Source organism: Nycticebus coucang, chromosome 13, assembly GCF_027406575.1.
Source record: "Nycticebus coucang isolate mNycCou1 chromosome 13, mNycCou1.pri, whole genome shotgun sequence".
NCBI lineage: Eukaryota > Metazoa > Chordata > Mammalia > Primates > Lorisidae > Nycticebus > Nycticebus coucang.
Window position 1 is genome coordinate 66,605,983 of NC_069792.1, and position 24,143 is coordinate 66,630,125.

Here is a 24,143-nt window from a genome sequence, read left to right on the forward strand (position 1 = left end):
ATTTTATACATTCATGATGTATCTAACTTTTTCTTATTTTTTTAATATTTCAAGGCTAATTGTCTGGAAGTTGTAAAAATTATTACAAATCTCCAAAATATTTGCCAATATATTTATTGAAGAAAACCTACATAAGTGGACCTGCTCAGTTCACACCCATGCTATTCAAGGGTTAACCGTAGTTGTAAATTACTTTCAGCTACTTTCAAAGACGATCTCCTTGAGTCCTCTTTATGATATTGTTCTGGTCTTAATAAGTTAAGGAATAAGAGTATCTACCCTCTAGAAAATACATTGCATATGAAAATGGGGGCTGATTGCAGTAAAATTTGAAAGCAGTTCGATATTGGTATTGATGGCTAAGGAATAGCCCACACATCATGCTGACATGCAGCTATTAGGTGCTGTTTTCTCTGTGTGAGAACTTTCTAACGAAAAGATAAATTGGGTGTCTATAATTGATTTGAGTTGAACCTGAATGTGCAGATATTTAAATAATATGTCACTTTTTTCATCTTTGTGTAGAGATACATATAATGTTATATGTGTATTTATATAACATACAAAAGTTATATAAGATACTTTCTATTACCACAAATACTGGTGCAATGAAAGTTCCCACATTTAAATAAGATTGTTGTTGTTGTTTTTATTTTATTAATTTCTCTAAATACTACTGTATGATTTGGTTATTATGAATTCTCTTCCAAGAAAAATTTTGTTTAGCAAGTGCTTTTTTTGCTAAAAGAATTTAATTCAGGCAGATTAGTGGGAGGCTAATTGATAGAGCTGTAGCTGTTTTTCAAAGATTCTGTTAGTAATTGAGAAAGTTTTTTTTTTTTTTAAGCTCATCACCCCTCCTTATTTTAAGCAATGCAGTTTTCTCCATATCTCCGAAAAAAGTCCCTTAGATTCTCAGTGACTCGTACAAAACAACAAAATAGTTCAGTAGTTGGGAGAATTAAAAGTTTGATACTCTTGAGACTTGCGCATTGAACGCATATTTTTTGCTAGTTGTATTTTTGGTAATTTCTGAATTTTTATTTTTTGTGAGTTTTGGCTAATTACTATTAAGTTTATATCATAGGTAGCTGTGTAATAAGGCAAATAAAATTTACTTTTAATATAGTCTAAAAAGTCATGTTTATGTATCTTTACTTATTTAGTAAATATTTATTGAGTGACTGGCATTGGAATAAAGTGACAAAAACGCTGATCTCTGTCTGCAAAATTTAAATGCTTGCATATGGAAAAAAAGCCACTAAACATTAACAAAAAAATCATAAGTATAAGGTGATGTATTAAGAAAAAGATAAAAATGTACAGCAGGTTAAGTAGATTGGGATTGAGAATGCCAGAGGACACAGAAGGTGACTAAAGTATGAAATAGAGTGGTGATGGTAAGACTCCTTGGTACAGTGATATTTGAAAGTAGACTTGGAGAAGGTCTCTAGTGACTAGAATACTAGATGATGTTGCTACTGTTACTTGGAAGAACAGCATTCCAGACAAAGGAGCTGCTAAAACAGTGGTCCCAAGATGAGAGCATATGGGTTAGGAGCCAGTGTGGCTGGATCTGAAGGAAAAAGGAGCGAGCGGTAGAAGAGGGCACCAGAGAGTAACAGCTGCCAGATCCCATAGGCCTTGTAAGGAATTTGGTCTTCATCATAAACAAAATAGGGAGTTAGCTGGAGGATTTCAAGCTTATTAGGACACAGACTGACTTACATTTTTGCAGCTATGTTCTTACTGGGCTGTAGGGTGATAGGGAAGAAGCAGGAACATAGGCTGGGAAACTTTCGTGATATAATTCATGTGAGAAATTATGGTGACTCTGCTAGTTTTGTTCCAGTGAAGATGGTGAGGAGTGTCTGGTCTTTGATATATTTAGACGGTAGATCTAACAACATTTCCTCATAAATTGGATGAGAAACTAGAAGGAAATAATTGCCATTAACTAAAAGAATCCTGCTTCTATTTAAATTCACATATCTGTATTTCCCATATTTTAAAGCACTATAAGATTCTTTTTTTTCCAAGAAGGAAATACAAACTTAAGGTAAAAATTACATATACATATGTTTGGCTTTCTGATAAGAAGCACCTGTTATTCTTTGGTATATATTTCTAGATGTGTTTGTTTCCTATTTTAGGAAGAGATTCTTCTCTCTGAATTATCTTGGTTTTAGGCCTCCTAACCAACAATCTGTGAGTTGTCTCTTTGGAGCAAATAGAAAAAGAAAGAAAGAATAGAATTGGAGTTCAAAAAAGGAACTGCAATACTAAAAGACCATAAAGGTTACAAACACTTTTATTGATGGACATAAAAGGTAGTTATTGGCTAACTTATACTTTTTCCTCTTATATTTATCCTATCTTACTCCTTGTACTTCTTGATATTGTTCTCAATGAATCTTTCCTCATTGAAGTTTGTACATAAGGTGGCCACAGACTCAAATGGAACACACCTTAAAGAAGGGAGATAAAATTATTGTAAGTTTAAATTATCTTCCTAGTTATAGCATGGTTTCCTATTTTTCTGTTTATTCTTGACATGGCATTTTTGGGAGAGATGGTGGGGAGAAAGCAATGACACAGTGGGTTACTATAGGGAAGTGTCAATTACACACCATTTTCTAGAGATTTACATATTTAGGGGCTTCATCTTTCAAGTATCAAAGGTATTGTCATGACTAAAATAAAAATTACTTTAAACTGACATCTAATTTATAGGATTTTTTTGTTATTTTGTCCTTCTTCAGTAAAGGGATACTAAAATTACATTGGTAATTATAACCAAAGGTTATAACTATTATAATGGTTCATATTCTCATGAACCCTTTTTAAACCCCAATTTGGGTCCTCACAAATTTGAATGCATAGGAACTGGGCATTGGCAGCAGAGTGTGCCTTACAGTTGGAGGAACACCACCAAGAGAATTCACTGAGGTGGTAAAAGTGTATAATCAAAAGAAATAAGGAAGAAGGTTTGTAATTATATCATCAATTGTGATGTAGTTTCTGAAATTTTCTGATTCAGCTTGAAAGAATTAAAATAATCTGTGGAAAAAGTTTTTTTTTTTTTTTTTTTTTCAGTTTAATATCAACCAAGGAGAGTCTAAGTGGTTGAATTTTATTTTTGGTTTTATATGCCTATGAAGATGAATCATTTTGAATTTTTATTATTGTTCTCTTTAATGATCTACGGGTCTTTATTAGGTATCTCAGAGGTAAAAAATTATTTTCTTTGTTCCCACTTCACCCACAATCTCTTTAAGACCTATGCTTAATTCTAGAAGAAAATTCTGCAGGTGAATACTGCACAAATGGTTGAATGGTGCGACCACATATTCCTGGACCCTCATTTGAACTTGATATTTGGGAAACCAAAAGCACAGTATTTTATGTCTCCCTGCTCGTCAAACAATGGCTTTTTATCATTTAAATGTAATTCTGAGAGATGTAATGTTAACATATAGAGAATTGGCTTTTGATAGGAAGGAATCTGTGGTATTACTCTTTTTTTTTTTTCATTTTTTTTGAATTGATGGAGGTATTTTAATGTTAAGTGATAAAGTGAACAAAGCTTCATTTAAACTTGGTGTCTAACTAACTTCTTAGTTCGTGGAGCACATTAATTTTTAATCAAATTTCTACAGAAACTGCTGCTTCTGAACCTTTGGGGAAGCATTATCTTTTTAGTAAAGATTAAGAAACTTGTTACTGAGTAATTGAAAAGAAGTTACAGAATATGCCATCACAATACATTTTATGGTGAAAGCTAAGCAGCACAGTTATCAATAACAGTGAATTCCGTTATTTTAGAAATACTGTAATTCATATAGAATAATGTTATTCCTGAATTTCTAAACTGCCAGTTTTAAGTATAGTGCCCAGAAATGCCTTGGATGTAGGTTGCATTTGGTGTTCAGTATTGTGAGGCACTAATCAGCTAAGTACCATAATCCTCCTTACAGGGTACATTCTTACTTGACCTGGAGCTATATACAGCTACATACTAACAGCATTAAAGAATAACCTTTTCCATAACAGGTCCATCATTAGAGGATTTTATGACCTTATCCTTGAATGAGAGTTGTTTTGTTGTAACTTTTTAGTAATTGAGTTTGAAATAAAATAATTGTAAACAAGTAGAGACTTTCAAATCATCTGATTAAGGATGGCTCCTATGATTTTGCCAGGGCTAGAAGGATTAAATGAAAGCACTGCCTGGCACAATATTGATGTATTTTTGTCAACATGATGCTTCATGCTCGACAGATGTGCATTGGTTGAACAAAAGGTAATGCAATAAAATATATTAAATATTGTGATATAGAAAAAGATTTTTCTATTTTATGATTTTTGATAAATATAAATAGTTAAATTTCTTAAAAGCTTTTTGTAGCAATTTTAGGAACGGAACCTATAGATTTCATTTTATAGTATAGTATACTTTTGTTAAGTTCATAATTTGTGTTTGAACAGCTTTTAATTTTAGAATTTGCTTGCATTGTTATGTTTACTCTTTTTTGTTAGCATTGTATAATTGTATTAATGAAATATTGTGTTAGTTTATTTAGCTGTATCCATGCTTTATAAGGTTTTAAAAAGATGGACTTTTTTTAGATTATTGATTCTTTAAATGTCTTTGTATCCTTTTATTTTTAAAATGACAATTTTTAATGACCTCTATTAATAGATTATGAGTGAGAGTTTTTTTTTATAGGTAATGCCTAATTCCAATAATATAAAATTTGATTTTGTTGAAATTAGTGAACTTCAAATTCTTACTCTGTTTCATTATAATTCTTAAAAATTGCATTTGTCTTCATTTAAGTTAAAAATATGTAAATATTACAACTTAGGTTTCCATCTAATCTTTCAAATGTTTGCTGGATTGTATTTTCAAATACTTGATGATTATATTATAGTATGTATAATCAGTATTAAAGGTAGTATAATAACACAAACATGTGATGGTAAAAGCTGTAATATTAATATGCAAATTAGGATAAAAGATGATGAATTAATATACAGTATATCAACCAATAGTACCTTTGGGAAATTAAGTGATTTTAATTTGGCAAAAAACTTCTTATTTGGTGTTTTCTCTTCAATCTGAATAATTTTTGGATTTGGAATTTTAGAAAGTCTAATTGCTAGGTTTTCTTACTCAAACTATTACGTCTAGTCAGAATAATTTATGGTGGAGCACCAGGTGCATTATGCAGCTAGAATATTTGGAAACAGATTGAATAGTCCACGTGACAAAAAATGATAAGCCATGAATAGAAATGATACCCATTAAGGTACATTTAGGATGTTTAAAGTATGATTTTTCACAAACTGGTTCCTTTTAAAAGCAGTATAATATGGTGAAAGAGAAAATAATCGTAACAACCTATGTTTCAATAAAGAGAAGAAAGATGAAGAGATATTAGGTAAATATGTAGTATAAATTGACTGTAAGTACTTACTGGTATTGTTATGTCCAAAATAGTGATTTGTAGGATACATTGGAGTAAAAGTTAAATGACTATATAAAATCGCAAATACATTTTGTTCTAAAGAAAGGCATAATTTTAGATTTCCCCTCTTAATTCTCAGGATCTTTGTAAGATTAAGTGAAATATAAAATCCTGGAATGAATTGTACCATTCTTTTGAGTTATAACTGATGGGTAACTACTGTCAAGTGCTTTATGATTCCTTAGAGAAGTTTACAAATTACTATTATATTCTTTCATCTATTAAATGTTTTCCACTTGATAATAATAAATGATAAGCCTTGTTTATAATGGCCAGTAGTGAAAATATAGACCATATTGAATTTTCATAGATTTACTTCAGTTCCTGTAAAGAATATAATGTCTAAGAAATATGGAAGTTTTAAAATTTAAAGGAGAAAGTATATGAAATAATTCCCAATGTAATTGGTAAAAATTATTTTGACAGATATTTTAATACTTTGGAGTAATTGGCATCAGAGTTTTCATTTTTCGGTAAGAGTATTGTTAGAATGAAATCTTGCCGTTTTTCTACCGTAGGTTGAATAAACTATAAGGTACTGCACCTAATAGTGTATTTTTAAAAACCTAAGTCCATGTAAAATAACAGTGACAATAGTTGTTCCAATTTCAGATTATAGCCACTGTTCTATTTTTACTCAAATCCAGTACAAATCAGCATCTACAGTATGATTCACATGCTTCAGACAAATTTCATAATCTCTGGAACAAAGTGATTGTAGGATTTAATATTGAATTCAATTTTTCTAAGGTATGAATTTTAAAAAGCACTTAGATGGCCTGCTAGGGACTAATTATTAATAGCCTTTCTTTTGGAACTGAATTCTATAATAGGAAACAAACATTCTTGTTTATCGGTACAATAGAATGTGATCCTGTTATAAGATTTACTACATTCACTTTATTTATACTCTATTTAACTCAATTAATTCTTATTAATTCCTGAGGGTAGGAATTTAACACTTCGATGTTAAATATATTACTGGAAGTCTTAATGCTTTAAGCTTTCATTTATGCATATTAACTTGGAGTTGTGGAATCAATATTATAAAATCATAGTCCCTAAGAAATTGAAGAGGGTATTGCATTCATTTAGCTTCATAAGAATAGGGATCATGTCTTACTAATTTCTGTATTCCTAGTCTATATTGTAGGATGTGGTATTTAGTTCTTAACCAATACATGGTTTTGTATTGTTTTTTAAAGTATCAGTTAATGTGTATACTTTATGTCTCATTTTGAAGCACAGACCAAATGGTTTTATAGGTTCAAGTAACTGGCTAATATCCAAAGTGGGACTGAGAAATGTAGATACCTTAACTGTAGTGTTCTTTTTTTTTCATGTTTTTTTTTTTAATTTTAATCAAATAAAAGGAAAAATTAGAGAAAAATAATACTTTTTTTTTTTTAAAATTAAATCATGGCTGTATACATTAATGCAATCATGGGCTAAAATGTGATGGTTTTATATAAAATTTGAAATACTTTCATTAAACTAGTTAACATAGCATTCGTGGCATTGTCTTAGTTATTGTGTTAAGACATTTATATTCTACATTTAGTAAGTTTCACATGTACCCTTGTAAGATGCACCATAAGTGTGATCCCACCAATTACCCTCCCTCTACTCATCCTCCACCCTCCCCTTTCCTCCCTTTCCCCTTTCCTCATATTCTTGTGCTATAATTGGGTTATAGTTTTCATATGAAAGCTATAAATTAGTTTCATAATAGGGCTGAGTACATTAGATACTTTTTCTTCCATTCTTGAGATACTTTACTAAGAAGAATATGTTCCAGATCCATCTACATAAACATAAAGGAGGTAAAGTCTCCATCTTTCTGTAAGGCTGCATAATATTCCATGGTGTACATATACCACAATTTATTAATCCATTCATGGGTCGATGGGGCACTTGGGCTCCTTCAATGACTTAGCAATTATGAATTGGGCTTTAATAAAAATTCTGGTACAAATATCTTTGTTATAATGTGATTTTTGGTCTTCTGGATATATACCTAGTAGAGGAATTGTAGGATCCAATGGCAGGTCTATTTTTAGATCTCTATGTGTTCTCCAACATCTTTCCAGAAGGAACGTATTAGTTTGCATTCCCAACAGCAGTTTGGAAGTATTCCTTTTTCTCCACATCCACGCCAACGTCTCTGGTGTTGGGATTTTGTGATGTGGGCTAATCTTACTGGAGTTAGATTATATCTCAAAGTAGTTTTGATTTGCATTTCTCTGATGATTAAGGATGATGAGCATTTTTTCATGTGTCTGTAGGCCTTGCGCCTGTTTTTTTCAGAGAAGTTTCTCTTCAAGTCCCTTGCCCAGCCTGTGATGGGATCACTTGTTCTTTTCTTGCTAATATGATTGAGTTCTCTGTGAATTCTGGTTATTAACACTTTGTCAGAGACATAACCTGCAAATACCTTCTCTCATTCTGAGACCTGTCTGCTTGCTTTACTTACTGTGTTCTTGGCTGTGCAGAAGCTTTTTAGTTTGATAGGTCCCAGTAGTGTATTTTTGTAGCTGCTTCAATTGCCCAGGGGGGTACTTCTCATAAAATATTAGCACAGTCTGATTTCTTCAAGAGTTTTCCCTGCACTGTCTTCTAGTATTTTTATAGTTTCATGTCTTCAGTTTAAATCTTTAATCCAGTTAGAGTCTATCTTGGTTAATGGTGAAAGGTATGGTCCAGTTTCAGTCTTCTACAGTTTGCCAGACAGTTCACCCAGCAATATTTGTTAAATGGGAATCTTATCCCCACTGAATGTTTTTAATTTGCTTGTCAAAGATCAATTAACGGTCAGTGGCTGAGTTCATCTCTTGGTTCTCTATTCTGTTCCATACTTCTACCTCTCTGTTTTTGTGCCAGTACCATGCTGCTTTGATCACTGTTGATTTGTAGTATAGTCTCAGGTCTGGTAACGTGATTCCTCCTGCTTTGTTTTCATTTCTGAGTAATGTCTTGGCTATTCGAGATTTTATCTGATTCCACATAAAGTGAAGTATTATTTTTTCGAGATCTTTAAAGCGTGACAGTGGAGCTTTAAGAGGGATTGCATTAAAATTGTATATTGCTTTGGGTAGTATGGACATTTTAATAATGTTGATTCTTCCCAGCCATGAGCATGGTATGTTTTTCCATTTGTTAACATTTTCAGCTATTTCTTTTCTTAGACTTTCATAGTTCTCTTTATAGAGATCTTCCACGTCCTTTGTTAGATAAACTCCCAAATATTTCATCTTCTTTGGCACTACTGTGAATGGAATAGAGTCCTTGACTGTTTTTTTGCTTGACTATTGTTGGCATATATTAAGGCTACAAATTTATGAGTGTTGATTTTGTAACCTGAGACACTGCTGTATTCCTTGATCAATTCTAAGAGTTTTGTAGTAGAATCCCTGGTGTTTTCCAGATATACAATCATATCATCTGCGAAGAGTGAAAGTTTGATCTCTTCTGACCATGTATGGATACTCTTGATCACCTTTTCTTCCCTAATTGTGATGGCTAAAACTTCCATTACAATGTTAACGAGCAGTGGAAACAATGGGCAACTTTGCCCGGTTCCTGATCTGAGTCTAAATGATTTCAATTTAACTCCATTCAATACAATATTGGGTGTGGGTTTGTTGTAGATGGCCTCTATCAGTTTAAGAAATGCCCCTTTTATACCAATTTTCTTAAGTGTTCTGATCATGAAGGGATGCTGGATATTATCAAAAGCTTTTTCTGCATCAATTGAGAGAATCATATGGTCTTTGGTTTTTAATTTGTTTATGTGCTGAATTATATTTATAGATTTACATATATTGAACCAGCCTTAAGACCCTGGAGAAAACCCACTTGGTCATGGTGTATAATTTTTTTGATGTGTTGCTGGATTCTGTTTGTTAGGATCTTGTTGAATATTTTTGCATCAATATTCATTAGTGATATTGGTCTATAATTTTCTTTTGTTGTTGGGTCTTTTCCTGGTTTGGGGATCAAGGTGATGTTTGCTTCATGGAATGTGTTGGGTAGTATTCCTTCTTTTTCTGTATTTTGGAACAGGTTGAGTAATGGAGGTACTAGTTCTCTTTAAAGCTTTGGTAGAATAATTCTGATGTGAAGACCTCTGGTCCCGGCTTTTCTTTTTAGGGAGATTTTGTATAATTGATGCTATTTCTGAACTTTATATAGGACTATACAACATTTCCACTTGATTCTGGCTAAGTCTTGGAAGGTGACGTGCTTCCAAGTATTGGTCAATTTCCTTCAGATTTTCATATTTCTGAAAATAAAGTTTCTTATAATATTCATTAAGGATTTTTTGAATTTCTGAGCAGTCTGTTGTTATTTCACTGTTACCATTTCTGACTGATGAAATTAGAGATTTTACTCTTTTTTTCCTGGTTATGTTGGCCAAAGGTTTATCTATTTTATTGATCTTTTCAAAAAACGAACTTTTGGATTTATTGATCTGTTGTATAATTCTTTTGTTTTCAATTTCATTTAATTCTTCTCTAATTTTGGTTATTTCTTTTGTTCTACTGGGTTTGGGGTTGGAATGTTCTTCCTTTTCCAGTTGCTTGAGATGTCCCATTAAATTGTTAACTTCCTCTCTTTCCATTCTCTTGAGGAAGGCTTGCAGTGCTATAAATTTTTCTCTTAGGACTGCCTTTGTGGTATCCCAGAGGTTCTGATAATTTGTGTCTTCATTGTCGTTTTGTTTACCAAATGTTCCATGTGCGCTTGAAAAGAATGGATATCATGTAGTTATTGAATGAAATTAAGTCATAAGTTGATGTTTCACATCAGTCATGTTTTTAAATAATGTTGCTCAAATCCTGCATATTGTGACTAAATTCTTTTTCTGGTTATTCTATCAGCTTCTCAGCAACATATTAAGAATCTCTTACTATAATTGTACATTGGTTATTTTTTGCTACATATATTTTTAAATTCTTATATTAGCTTCCCTCAAATAGGAACAGGTTGAGTAATGGAGGTACTAGTTCTCTTTAAAGCTTTGGTAGAATAATTCTGATGTGAAGACCTCTGGTCCCGGCTTTCTTTTTAGGGAGATTTTGTATAATTGATGCTATTTCTGAACTTTATATAGGACTGTTCAACATTTCCACTTGATTCTGGCTAAGTCTTGGAAGCACGTTATTATTTTAACTCCCAGGAAATTAAAGTTTTTATCAAAATTAAATATACTTTTTTATATCTTAAAAAAATTGGTAATTTCCTTCTTAATCTTGTCTGTGATCTAGCTATCATTTAGCATAAGGTTATTTAGCTTCCATGTTTTTGTATGATTATGCAGATTCCTATTGTTACTGAGTTCAACTTTTATTCCATGGTGGTCCAAGAAGATGCAAGCAATAATTTCTATTCTTTTAAAATTGCTGAGGTTGGACTTGTGACCTAAGATGTGATCAATTTTGGAGTATGTTCCATGGACTGATGAGATGAATGTGTATTTCGTTTTGTTGGGATGAAATGTTCTGTATATGTCTTTTAAGTCCAACTGTTGAATCTTAAGTTTAAATCTAAAATTTCTTTTCTTAGCTTCTTATTGGAAGAGCTATCCAATATTGCCAAAGGAGTATTAAAATCTCCGACTGTTATGGAACTGGAGGAAATCAAGTTGTTCATGTCTGTTAGAGTCTCTCTCAATAAATTGAGGTGCATTCTGGTTGGGTGCATAAATGTTAATAATTGAAATCTCATCTTATTGAATATTACCCATAACAAATATGAAGTGACCATTCTTTTCCTTCCTTACTTTTGTTGGTTTAAAGCCTATTGTATCTGCAAATAAAATTGTAACACCTGCTCTTTTCTGATTTCCATTTGCCTGAAATAGGGATGACCATCCCTTCATCCTGAGTCTATATCTATCTTTTAAGGTAAGATGAGATTGTTGTATGCAGCAGATATCTGCCCTGAGTTTTTGTATCCAGTCAGCCACCGTGTGCCTCTTTAGAGGACAATTTAAGCCATTTACATTAATGGAGAATATCGATAAGCCTAGTAGAATTTTGGTGATCGAATTTTTCAAAAGTCCAGTGGACATTTTTAATTCTTTTACCACTGTGGAAGTTGTAGTTTGGTCAAAAGTTTCTGAGTGAGTTTACTTTTGTGGTGGAGGATTGCTCTGGTCATTATGGAGGATAAGTCTGAGAATATCCTGGAGAGCTGTTTAATTATGGCAAATTTCTTCAACATGTGAATGTCATTAAAGTATTTAATTTTTCCATCATAAATGAAACTCAGTTTTGCTGGATACAGGATCCTGGGTTGAGAGTTATTTTGTTTTAGGAGATTAAAAGTCGATGACCACCCTTTTCTAGCTTGAAAGATTTCAGCAGAGAGATCTGCAGTCATTGTAATATTCTTCCCTTTGTATGGTTTTCTTACATCTGGCTGCTTTCAGAATTTTCTCCTTCATGTTAACTTTAGTGAAGTTAATCATGATATGCTTGGAGGATGTCTTCTTTGGTTTGAGTCGTGCTGGGGTTCTGAAACTGTCTGCTATTTGAATTTCAGAATCTCTTGGCATGTCTGGAAAGTTCTCTTTCATAATCTCCTGAAGAAGAGCCTCTGTGCCTTGTGAAGCCCCTTTGTCACCTCAGGGATTCCAATAAGGCAAATATTTGTTTTCTTCTAATTATCCCAGAGCTCTCTGACATAATGATCTGCTTTTGCTCTCCATTTCTCTTCCTCTTCGAGAGTTTGGGAGCGTTCAAAAGCTTTGTCTTCAATGTCAGAAATCCTTTCTTCTGTTTGCTCCATTCTGTTACTGAGGGATTTTAATGTATTTTTCAGGTCTTTGAGGGTTGCGAATTCTTGTCTCAATGTGTCAAAAATCTTTGGTGATTTTGTCTTTGAATCCATTGAATTCTTGAGAGAACTTTTGAAATGCTCCTTGAATTTCTAATTCCAACTTTACCTCTGTTCTATTAATCTTATTTGCAATTCAAATTCTGAGTTTGATTTCTGACATCTCAGCCATCTGTGTATGATTGGGATCTTCCGTTGTGTCTGGCATATTGTTCCTTGGGAGGGTTGATCTACTCTGGTTATTCATGTTACTGGAGTTTTTCTGCTGTTTCTGCCCTATGATTATTTTACACCATTTGGCTTTTCCCCTAGAGCTTTGCCAACGGAACTGTACATTGCTACGGCCTGAGAAACTGGGGACCTGCTTGGTGTGGTGGGGCTAAGTGGCTCTGTCTTATTTTCAGGTGGTCTCTGTCCTACCCAAGTGAATCAGTTACTGTGGGTTGAAGTCTCAGCTGTGGAGAAATACCAGCAATTAAGTCATCCTGCTCCCCACAGGATGGAGCAAAATTCAAAAAGGAGAATCAAACCTTCCCACTACCACACACCCAGGGTACCACTTTGGATAGTCCTCAGGTGATTGGCCCAGTTCAAGATGTCCAAGTCAATTGTCCCAGTCAGCTCCAGTCTCAGGTGGGAGAGTTCAAAAAGTCTCTGGCAACTAGATAGCAGGGGTCTGCTGGTAGCTTAATTATGACTCGCTTCAGTGCTCTGTGAGTTAGAAGGACCCACTCAGCAAATAAATTCATCTGGGAAAGTTGATGCCTCCTTCCCTACCTTGCACCTCTGTCACACCCAGTCACTGGTAACCCCTCAGGGTTGTGACCTAGTTCCCTCCGATGAGCAGATGCTCCAGGGGTTTGCGCCTGCCTGAGTCACAGGGAGATCTTTGTCTCCTCAGCCAGGTTACAGCCCTCTGCCCCTATCTGGTGGGAAGGTGAGGCTTGACAGCCTCCAGTGCATAATGGAGGCTGGAACGGTTAATTCAGTTCCAGCCCTGCCCCTGACTGATGTTGCTGACAGAACAACTTCACAGAATTTGTTTTTGTCCCAGCTGTATTCCCCTGTGGATCAGATGCTTTTTGAGTTCACAGAAACTGCGACTCAGCTCCCGTCTATGCTGCTGCCTGACTTCAGCTGCAATCTGTGTTGGGGCGGGTGCAGTTAGAGCTCACTTACACTCAGCTGTCTGTTCCAGCCTCTGCCTGCCTGCCTTTGTCTCAGCTATGCCTGCCCGCCTATGCCTCAGCCCCTGAGGGCCAGGTGTGTCTTAAGCTCAGTAAAGCAGTCCTCTGGGTCAGCCCCACCCTGGAGTCTGCTGTCTCTGCACGACTATTCTAGTCCCCATGCTCCACCCAGGCTGGTACTGCCTCAGGCATACCCTGTATTCACGGGTCCTGCATTTCTGTCCCAGATCTGTTCTGCCAGTGCCTGCTACTGGAGAAGATGCCTGGCTTCCTCTCATTGCCCAGAGACACAGGGAGTGTCCTTCCAAAATATCCCCAAGGGTGTGAGCCTATTTTTCCCGCAGCTGTGGCTTCTGCTCTGTGCCTCGGTGCACTGCCTCCCTTTATGGTTCCCTCTCAGTTGACCATTTTCTCTTTACTCCCATGGTGCAGAATCAGCAGAGACCAGCAACAGCCCATGCCCTGTCCACACCTCTTGAGAAAATGTCCAAGAATATGGACTCCATGGGGGACAGGCTTCCAGACCTTGGGATGAGAGTGGAGGGGAACACTGGGAGTTCAGAATTGTAGGCAGAGAATATAGACAGTTTTATGCCTGCCAGGAGAGTGCCATCGCACCCTAGTGGGGGAAGGAGGTCTGTTTTTTCGATGTCTCTCCCGTGGGATAAAATGGGAAGATGTTTGAACTCTGCTGGCTTGTTTGTCTGGAGTATACTGCGAGCCATTCTCATGGGGAGAGGACTCCTGTCTGCTGGGCAATGGATTTTGTATCTTTTGTTTGTATCCTTGGGGTCTCAGCTTGCCTCAGCAGGGTTGATGTGCCTTCTTCAACCTTCTCTCTTGGTTCAGCTCCAAACCATCAGCTTACTTGGTAAGCTTCTGTCCTTTCACTCTCCTTCTGGTCGGGAGGCTTTGTGGAAAGATATCTCCAGTCAGCCATCTTTGAAAATAATTCCTTTGTAAGATTGTGTGCCAAGATCCAAATGTATTGCCTTTATTCACATCTCAGACTTCACTTTGGCTAGTGGAGGCTTACAGAAGACATTCATCAGTTTTCAGTGCTTAGACACATCAACAGACACAGGCCACAAGCGCCAAAACACCTCTAGGGTTCTTTTTATGATATGATGCTACCATTCTAGAAAATTTTTTCTTTAGTCATATGTATAAAAATAATGATGAAAGTAAAATAATGATGCATGATACACATACCCATAGACACATACAGGATATTGTTTTTGTTTGTAAATTTTAAACTGTACAAGCATATGATTTTATGCAACAACTGTAACAAAAAATTTGTCATTTAAGTGCTAAGTGGTTTATATATAAATGTAAATGCTAAAAAACCTACATCTCTGTGCTTAATCATTAAACATGTGTAGAACAAAGACAAGTCTTCTCAAAATGGAAGTTAAGCTACTGTGAAACTCAACAATCTTTGTAAATTTGCTACCAGTTATCTCAGCTGCCTGTATCCTCAGGGTAGCCAATTAATAGGTGCTTGCCCAGGACACTCTACAGGCTAAGATCAGCAGCATTAACTTCCTTGACCTTCATTCTTTTAGCCTGTTCAAGAGTTGTGTAGCTTCTGATTCCTGTATTAAAACCTTCTACTTAGAGTGAACTTCTGTTTTTGTTAGTGAACTCTAATTGTTACATTGGCAGACATGTATTCCAGAAATGAAGGAAAAGGGATTCAGTGACACGTGGGAGTCTTTAAAGAAGAATGATGATTTTGCTGAGTTGGGCCATTCCACTCTTTTCTTTCTATGCTCTTGCTTTGGGAATACACATACACAAATACACACATACATACACACATATGCGTATACATGGAGGGTGTCAAAAATGTATACACATTTTAAGAGAGAAAATCTGTATTAAAATCATAATACTCAATGGACATAGATAGTGAAAGATGAATACAAGTCTCATTGACCACCTCTTATAATTGCAGAAGTCAAAAACTTGACTTGAATATTACAAATGTAATAGTTTTTTCCTTTCTTAAAAGGTGTATACTTTTTTTTTTTTTTTTGGCATTGTGTGTGTATATTCTAAGAAATTCACTACTAAGCTGTCAAATTTTGGTCATCTTTCATTCTCATTGACCCCAAGCTTTCATTGTCTCCTGTTCATGTCTGGGAAAAATCCCCATAGCAGTTATTTAAAACTTTTCTATTATCTTCAGGATTCTAATCCTGTTGGTTCTCATGACTAGTAGTTAACTTTATATGAGCTCATTCTAGAGAAGACAGTGTGAATATTTTGTTAACAGAGCATTATGAGTGATTGTGAAGTTCGCTAGGTTATTCAAGTGTTAGAAGGTTAGGCCAAGAACTTAATAAGTAATTTTCTCCTCTGAGACTGCAAAGAAATATGAGGAGTCATGTGAAGATTGAGTAGAAAAGTATCACCAAGCTGCCCTTACTCTTAAAGAAGATGGAATAAAAATAGCAACTCTTTCTGACTTCTAGGATTTTTGGAACAAATAAATTATTGTTGGTATTTATTTATAGTGCTTATCTCAAGTTTGATCAGGAAAAAAGGGTTGGAGACATGACAAAACAAAGATTTAGATGAACCAAAGGAGTGATTTAGGGAGATGATGAATGAAAACTAATTTTTATAAAGGCAGCACTTAGTTTTAGTCAGAAAGTATTCAACTCTTAAGCCAAGTCAGTTTGACTTTGTTACTTTTTCAAGTAATTTTCATATCACAGTGTCAAGAATAGAGCAAATGGAAAGAGCATATTTCTATACTACTGAATAATAGATGGAGGATAGCACAGTGTAACAAACCAAGCAAAAATGTTAGAATAAAGACTATTTACAGCAGCAGAATCAACAGCAGAATATGATGTTGATTATCTATTTTCAGAGAATAAAATATTCTACGTATAGTGTTTCAGACATTTAATAACAGTGAAAGTACCTTTTAAGTTAGTTATTTGAACTTAATAAAATGCATATTACTAAAACCAAAATGCAATTTTTTTAAAAAATGCAAAAAGAACCATTTGAATTTATCCATCAACCTGCCAGCAAATCAGTGAAATGTAAAATTGTTAAATTTTTTTTTCTCATTGTTCTTTTCCTTTTGATACTTAGGAAAAGGAGTCCATCAGTATCCAGAGATCAGAATAGAAGATACGACCAACAGGAAGAAAGAGAGGAATATTCACAGTATGCTACTTCAGATAGCGCAATGCCTAGATCTCCATCAGATTATGTTGATAGGCGATCTCAACATGAACCTCAGTTTTATGAAGAATCTGATCATTTAAATTATAGGGACTCCAACAGGAGAAGTCATAGGCATTCCAAAGAATATATTGTAGATGATGAGGATGTGGAAAGCAGAGATGACTATGAGAGACAAAAGAGAGAGGAAGAATACCAGACACGCTACCGAAGTGATCCGAATTTGGCCCGTTATCCAGTCAAGCCACAACCCTATGAAGAGCAAATGCGTATCCATGCTGAAGTGTCCCGAGCACGGCATGAGAGAAGGCATAGTGATGTTTCTTTGGCAAATGCGGAACTGGAAGATTCCAGGATTTCTATGTTGAGAATGGACCGACCATCGAGGCAAAGATCTATATCTGAACGTAGAGCTGCCATGGAAAATCAGCGATCTTATTCAATGGAAAGAACTCGAGAGGCTCAGGGACCAAGTCCTTATCCACAAAGGACCACAAACCATAGTCCTCCTACCCCCCAGAGGAGTCCAGTACCCATTGACAGAGCAGACATTAGGCGTACTGACTCACTAAGGAAACAGCACCACTTAGATCCCAGCTCTGCTGTAAGGAAAACAAAACGAGAAAAAATGGAAGCAATGTTAAGGAATGATTCTCTCAGTTCAGACCAGTCAGAGTCGGTGAGACCTCCACCACCAAAGCCTCATAAATCGAAGAAGGGAGGTAAAATGCGTCAGCTTTCATTGAGTAGTTCAGAGGAGGAATTGGCTTCTACACCTGAATATACAAGTTGTGATGATGTTGAGATTGAAAGTGAGAGTGTAAGTGAAAAAGGTAAGTTCTCTAATCACTCATTTTGCTATAATAGATTAGTTAGGGTTTTTGTTTTGTTGTTTTTTTCTCTTCTGTTTTTCTGGGTTGTATTTCTGAGTAAACATTTAAAAGATAGATATTGCTGTCTTTATTTTAAAAATCTTTAAAGGTGTTGATCATGTAAACAAAATTTCAATTTATGAAAAGTATCTTCTGTTGTTTATGTATAAGTAAAGTCTATTGATTTTTAAAAATTGCTTTGCTTTGGAATGTTTTCTTGTATTATTTGATAGATAGCATATTTTTGAAATATCTGTTAGCTATAGTTTTAAAAATAGCATTTATTTTTTTAGCTCTTATAAAAGCAGTAATATGTTCACTTTACAACATCTGAAAAATCCTCAAAGTGTTAAAAATGAAATAGAAGTTGTTTGCGTTTCTTTCACTGAAATGTAACCATTGTTAACTTTTTCTTGTATTTTCTTTCTTTCTCTTTTATGTGTGTATAGTCCACAGATTTGTACAATTGGTATCATGCTGTGTATTATTTTGTAACCTTATTTTTTCAGTTTATATCATTTCATAACTCTTTTCTATTCTTTAGAAATAGCTGCACTAAAAAAAATATATATCACAAACTAAATACTTCTTTATTTGGGGCATTGTGGTTACTTCCAATTGGTAATATAAATAATGTTATAATGGTTATCTATATACACAATTAGTGCTTTTGTTTCTGTGTATTTAAAAAATATATATTTGTACTTTGGATTCTTTTAAGCTTTAATTCAGATTACCCACTTGATTCCCAGAAAGATTGTAACATGTTTTATTCCTGTCAGATGCACTTAAGCATTTGATGCCAATATATCAAAACTTTGCCAACTGAATAGGCAACAGAAATACTGTCTCTTTGTCATTTGAATCTTAATTTGATTGTGAAATTGAAGGTCTTATGTGTTTATTGACATTTTACATCTTATGTAAATTATCTGTTCATTGCTTTTATTCCTTCTGCCCACCTTCCTTTAGGTGTTAGTTTTTGTCTTATTGATTTATAAGAGCTTTTTATATATTTAGGATTTTAACCCATTTAGTTGCTACTTGTGCCAAATATATTTCTCATTTTGAAGTTTATCTACTAACTTTCTTCAATTATTTGGAAATATCAAATTTAACCTTTGTATCTTTGGAGATTTAAAAAAAAATTACTTCACCTTATAAATTCCTTATTCATCCCCAACCAGTTCAATATTTGACTTTATATTTTCTCATTTTTCTTGCTTACTTTTTTAAAACACTGATATTGGTGACCTTGACAAGAGCAATTTTAATAGAGTGATGGGTTTGAAGTCTGAAGTAGGTTCAAGAAAAAAATGAAAAAATTTGAAGGGAATAATTAGAAATAATGAGTATAGCAAATTCTTTTGGGAAATTTTACTGTATAGATAAACAAAAAGAATGGACTGGTAGCTATAGAATGAGTTCTTTTTTTTTTTTTTTTTTAAGATGGTGACAAGCCAGAATATCTGTGTTTATCTGAAAATGATCTTGTAGAGAAGGAAAAATCTGAGACACAGGAGAGAGATAGGATTGTTTTTATCTTATTCTTCTCTTGTTCTTGAGTAATGAAAGAAAGTGAGATTTAATGAATTTGTGAGTGGGATAACCTGCAGAAGAAGCACGGATGGTTTGTTTATAATAATAACACAGAAAGCAGAATATACATATGTGAGTACAGGTGCATGTATGTTGATAAATTGGTTAGTTCTGAAAATGATGGTTTGTCTCATCAGATTATTTCTATTTTCTGAAGGTGTAAATGATAACAGGGCCATTGTCTGAAATCAAGATTGGGAAAGTTAGAATTTTATGGATAGGGAAAATGTTAAATTCTTATCTCAGGGAGTGGGAGAGATAATGAACTCATTGAATGTAGCATTTATAGTGAAGAGCAACAATAAAAGCTGATTTAGGATTGATAGTTATACATTTTAATGGAGACTAGTTAGTGTAGTTTTATGTTTTTCTCTAGTATATTCAGCTAACTGGGTGAAAACATTGAGTAGATGGCAAACTCAGTTTTGCCATTATCTGAGTTTTTCCAGGTGAACATCAAGAAAAGACAGAGGGAAAAGGAATTAAATATTTATAAGTGTGTGGTGTGTGATTTTAATGATAAGCCATGGAATTTAAACTGTGTATAGAAAGAAATAAGGAAGACTTAAAAGAGGTGAAGAAAAGAAAACAAGACAAACCCCCCCAAACCCCAAAATGGTGATAGATGTTATGGATTGTAAATCTCAGTATGTTAGAAGAATTGTTTAAATTAGTACCTCATTAGGAATGAACTTCTTAATTACCTTTCTTTACTATTAAATAATAACCTCCTTGCAGGTAGGGATCTGTTTCTATCCTTCACAGTTTTATCCCAGCAATTAGCCTGGAACATGGTGGGCTATCAACAAATATATGGATGAATAAATGGATGAATGTATGTAACAATGAATAAGTTGAATGATGAAAAGATATTTTAAAATTTCTTTTTGCTCTAACATTGCATGATTTTGATCAGTTATATCTTAGCTTAAGAAAATTCTTTTACTTTGCTTATAAAGCTCAGAATGCATTGAATAATACTGATTAAAACAAATGAAAGAACTATTAGGGAAAAGAAATTAGAACTGTATAGGAACGCAACTTGATAATAATAAGTAGATTTCACACATTCTTATGAAAGCATATTCTCATGAACCTACTTATGATTGTAAGAGATTCAGGTTAAATCAATTTAGATTAAATTAACATATTCACATTACTAAGAGGAATATTTACTAAACCAAGTGATAAATTTTTTTTCAAGAACAAAGTCTCTGTCATCCAGCTGGAATGCAGTGGGATAATCATGTCTCGCTGTAATTTTGAACTTCCGGGCTCCAGTGATCCTCTGGCCTCAGCCTCCTGAGTAGCTAGGACTACAGGCTGTCCCACTGTGTCTGCCTAAATTTTCTTAAAATTTTTTTTATAAAGATGTGGTCTGGTTATGTTATTGAGGTTGATTTCAAACTCCTGGCCTCAAACAATTCTATCCTTCTATGTTGACCTCCCAAAGAGCTGAGATTACAAACATGAATCTCTATGGTCAGCCCCCATGTTATGAATTTGCTAATGGCATTAGATTAATTTTATTTTTAGCCATTCTTTTGTGTGGCTCTGTAAAATTGTTTAATATCCATTGCAAAGTACTTAATTACTAAAATAATTTTAATATCACAAATTAAAGGCTATTCATATTATGTGACCTTTGAATTTCTGAATAGGTTCAAATAAGTAGGATAATAATGGCATTGAATTTAGTTTTAGCTTAGGATTTGAGAATGTGGATTTTAGAGACAGACTAAGCAGGTTTTTAATCCTGGCTCTATTATATCCTAGTGATGTGGGCAAGGTATTTTAGTTTATCATTTCTTTGCTTGAACAATTGATACATTATCTAGCTCAAATTTTTTTTGTGAGAGTTAAGTAAGATAATCATGTAGAATATATTTTCTGGTTATTAGAAATTACCCAAAACCTGGTGTCATAAAACATTTTTCTGTTAAATACTTTATTTATTTGCTTTATTTACTTATTATAATGTTAAAATATCCTCATGGTATCTATAATCAGGTACTTCTCTCCATGTGATTTCTGAAGCAAAGCAGCTTCAGAGAAATAGATTTCTTATACATTGGTTCGTAGCTCCCAAGACACCTGACTTGAGAGAATCAAGAAGAAACTGCTATTCTTTAACCATAGGCTCAGAAGACAAAACTGTGTTACTTTCACTACATTTTATTGGTTCTAGATCTTCCAAGGTTCAATAAAGAATGAAATGTGCCTCTCAGCAGAAAGAGTGCCTTTAAACATTATATACAGAGCATATAATGGGATATGTAATGGTATAGTCATCTTTAGAATCACAGCCTAACCTGGTGTTTATCCCAGTGCTCAGCAGAAAGTAAGCAGTCAATAAATATCATTATTGTTTTATAGAAACTGAAACACAGCCTCAATTCAAGATTATTATTCTAGGGTGATAGTGATTTCATAATATGTTACAATGTATATGTATTCAGTCAGCCATTTATTATTAATCATATTGTATATGTATTAGAAGAATGGCATCTTTGCAAAATGATTTACTTCATAACATTATTGGCTTACTGTTATAAGCCAGTTTATGGACACGGTAGATTCTGATTCTTTTCTTCTGAATCTTAATGCTCCTTTAGTGGCTTCCATGAACAAAAAACAGCATTTTATTAAATCTAAGACACATTTTTTTCCTGTTTCATCATTTATGAAATTGGGATGAATCCTATAATTAATAGGATCTTGTAGTTATAATGGGCAGTATTCTATTTTTCTCTTTTGACAATACATAGAACTTCACATTTGATGGAATTAGTTATGTGAGTTGAGAATAAAAATCAACAATTCCCAAACATTGTTTAAAGTATGATATGTAAGTCACACTCAGATCACATTATTTCTGTAGTGATATAGCCTGTTCATAATTTTTTTGTAGTACCTTTTTACTCCTTTCCTTTCCTCTTAAGTACAGCCATGCACCATATAACAAGGTTTCAGTCAACAATGGACTGTATATGATGGTGGCCCTATAAGGTTATAATGGATCTGAAAAATTCCTATCACTTAGTCATGTCATAGTTTTGCATAATATCATAGCACTATTGCATTATTCATGTGTTTGTGGTCATGCTGGCATAAACTGTGCTGTCATTCTTTTAAAAGTATAGCACATACATTTATGTATTGTACATAATACTTGGTAATGATTATAAATGCTTTGTTATTGGTTTATGTAGTTACTATACTTTCTATTGTTATTTTGAAGTATACTTCCACTTATAAAAAAATAGCTAACTGTAAAACAGCCTGACAGGTCCTTTAGGAAGTATTCCAGAAGAAGGCTTTGTTATCATAGGAGGTGACAGCTCCTTGTTAGTTGTTGTCTCTGAAGACTTTCCAGTGAGACAAGATGTGGAAGTGGAAGACAGTGAGTGATATTGATAATCCTGACCCTTCGTAGGCCTCAGCTAATGTGTGTATTTGTGTCTTAGCTTTAACAAAAAAGTGTAAAAAGTAAAACAAATTTAAGAGGAGTTTAAAATTGAAAAATGTTTGTAGAATAAGGCTATAAAGAAATAAAATATTTTTGTATAGCTGTACAAAATTGTATTTTAATCTAAGTGTTATTATAAAAGAGTCAAGAGGTTAAAAATTGCAAAGTTATAAAGGAAAAATGTTATAGTAAGCTAAGGTTAATTTATCATTGAAAACAAACTTTTGTAAGTTTAGTGTAGCCTAAGTGTACAGTATTTATGAAATCTACAATAGTATACAGTGATGTCCAGGTTCTTCACATTTACTCATCCCTCACACAGAATAATTTCTAGTCCTTCAAGCTCCATTCATGATAAGTGCCCTATACACTGTAGCATTTTAATATTTTATACTGTATTTTTGCTGTACTTTTTCTATATTTAGACACAAATACTTATCATTCTGTTACAGTTGCCTACAGTGTTCAGAAGGTGTTGCTTGGGGGTCCATTTTTATCTGATTCCAAGTTTAATGAGATTGTTGGCTAAATTCATTTCCTTATGACTGGAAGCTGCCATCTGCTCTCTTACAGATCCTAGAGGATGTTTGCAATTCCTACAGGATACTCACAATTCCTAGAGGGCGCCTGAGGATCCTTGTCACCTGGGCTTTAAATTATGGCTCCTTCGACAAGCCAGCAAAGAGAGCATGAGCATGCTGAATAGCAAGACAGAGTCTTATAAAAGTTAGCAGTATCACAGGAGTAACATCCCAATACCTTTCCATCCTGCCACTTTGGTTAGGAGCAAGTTACCCATAAAGGCATGAAGACCATTTGGTGGGGATTGTGGGGCACCACCTTGGAATCAGTCCTCCACACACTCTCCAACAGTTATCTCTGAAGCAACTCCATGGAACATAATTTGAAAACCATTGCCTTATATAATATTCCTTATATATGGCTTTTCATAAAGTTGGGCTTTGAGTTTCAGTAACAGCAAACATTTTCCATAGAATGGGAAAGACTTAAGCCCTATTATTAGTTGTAGTAACATTTTATGAGGTAAGACTACCTTCTAGGAAAGTTTCAGTATTGTGTCTCAAAATAGCAGTTACTGAACTCAAGTCACAGCTACACAGGAGGCTGGCTGCTAGCCTGGGGAACATAGGAAGACCTTGTCTCTTAAGATTCCTGAGACAGTTGATCTCTGAATAGGTTTCTGTGTTCAATTAAGTTTATGGAAACTGTATATTATAAAATACTCTTTTTAAAAAATTAAATCATAGGTGTGTATATTAATGCAATCAGGGGTACAAATGTGCTGGTTTTATATACAATTTGAAATATTTTCATCAAACTGGTTAACATTGCCTTCACAGCATTTTCTTAGTTATTGTGTTAAGACATTTATATTCTACACTTAGTAAATTTCACATGTACTCTTATAAGATGCACT

The 24,143-nt window shown here is 34.1% G+C and overlaps 1 protein-coding gene across 46 annotated transcripts in view; it reads left to right on the forward strand.

The window, feature by feature from the left end:
• RIMS2 (regulating synaptic membrane exocytosis 2) overlaps positions 1 to 24,143 on the forward strand; it is a 683,906-nt gene that overhangs the window by 336,987 nt on the left and 322,776 nt on the right. For all 46 annotated transcript variants that reach the window (XM_053559665.1, XM_053559666.1, XM_053559708.1 and 43 more), the window contains one exon: positions 16,673 to 17,598. In XM_053559665.1, the coding sequence (XP_053415640.1) occupies positions 16,673 to 17,598 (926 nt within the window). The remainder of the gene's footprint in view (positions 1 to 16,672; positions 17,599 to 24,143) is intronic.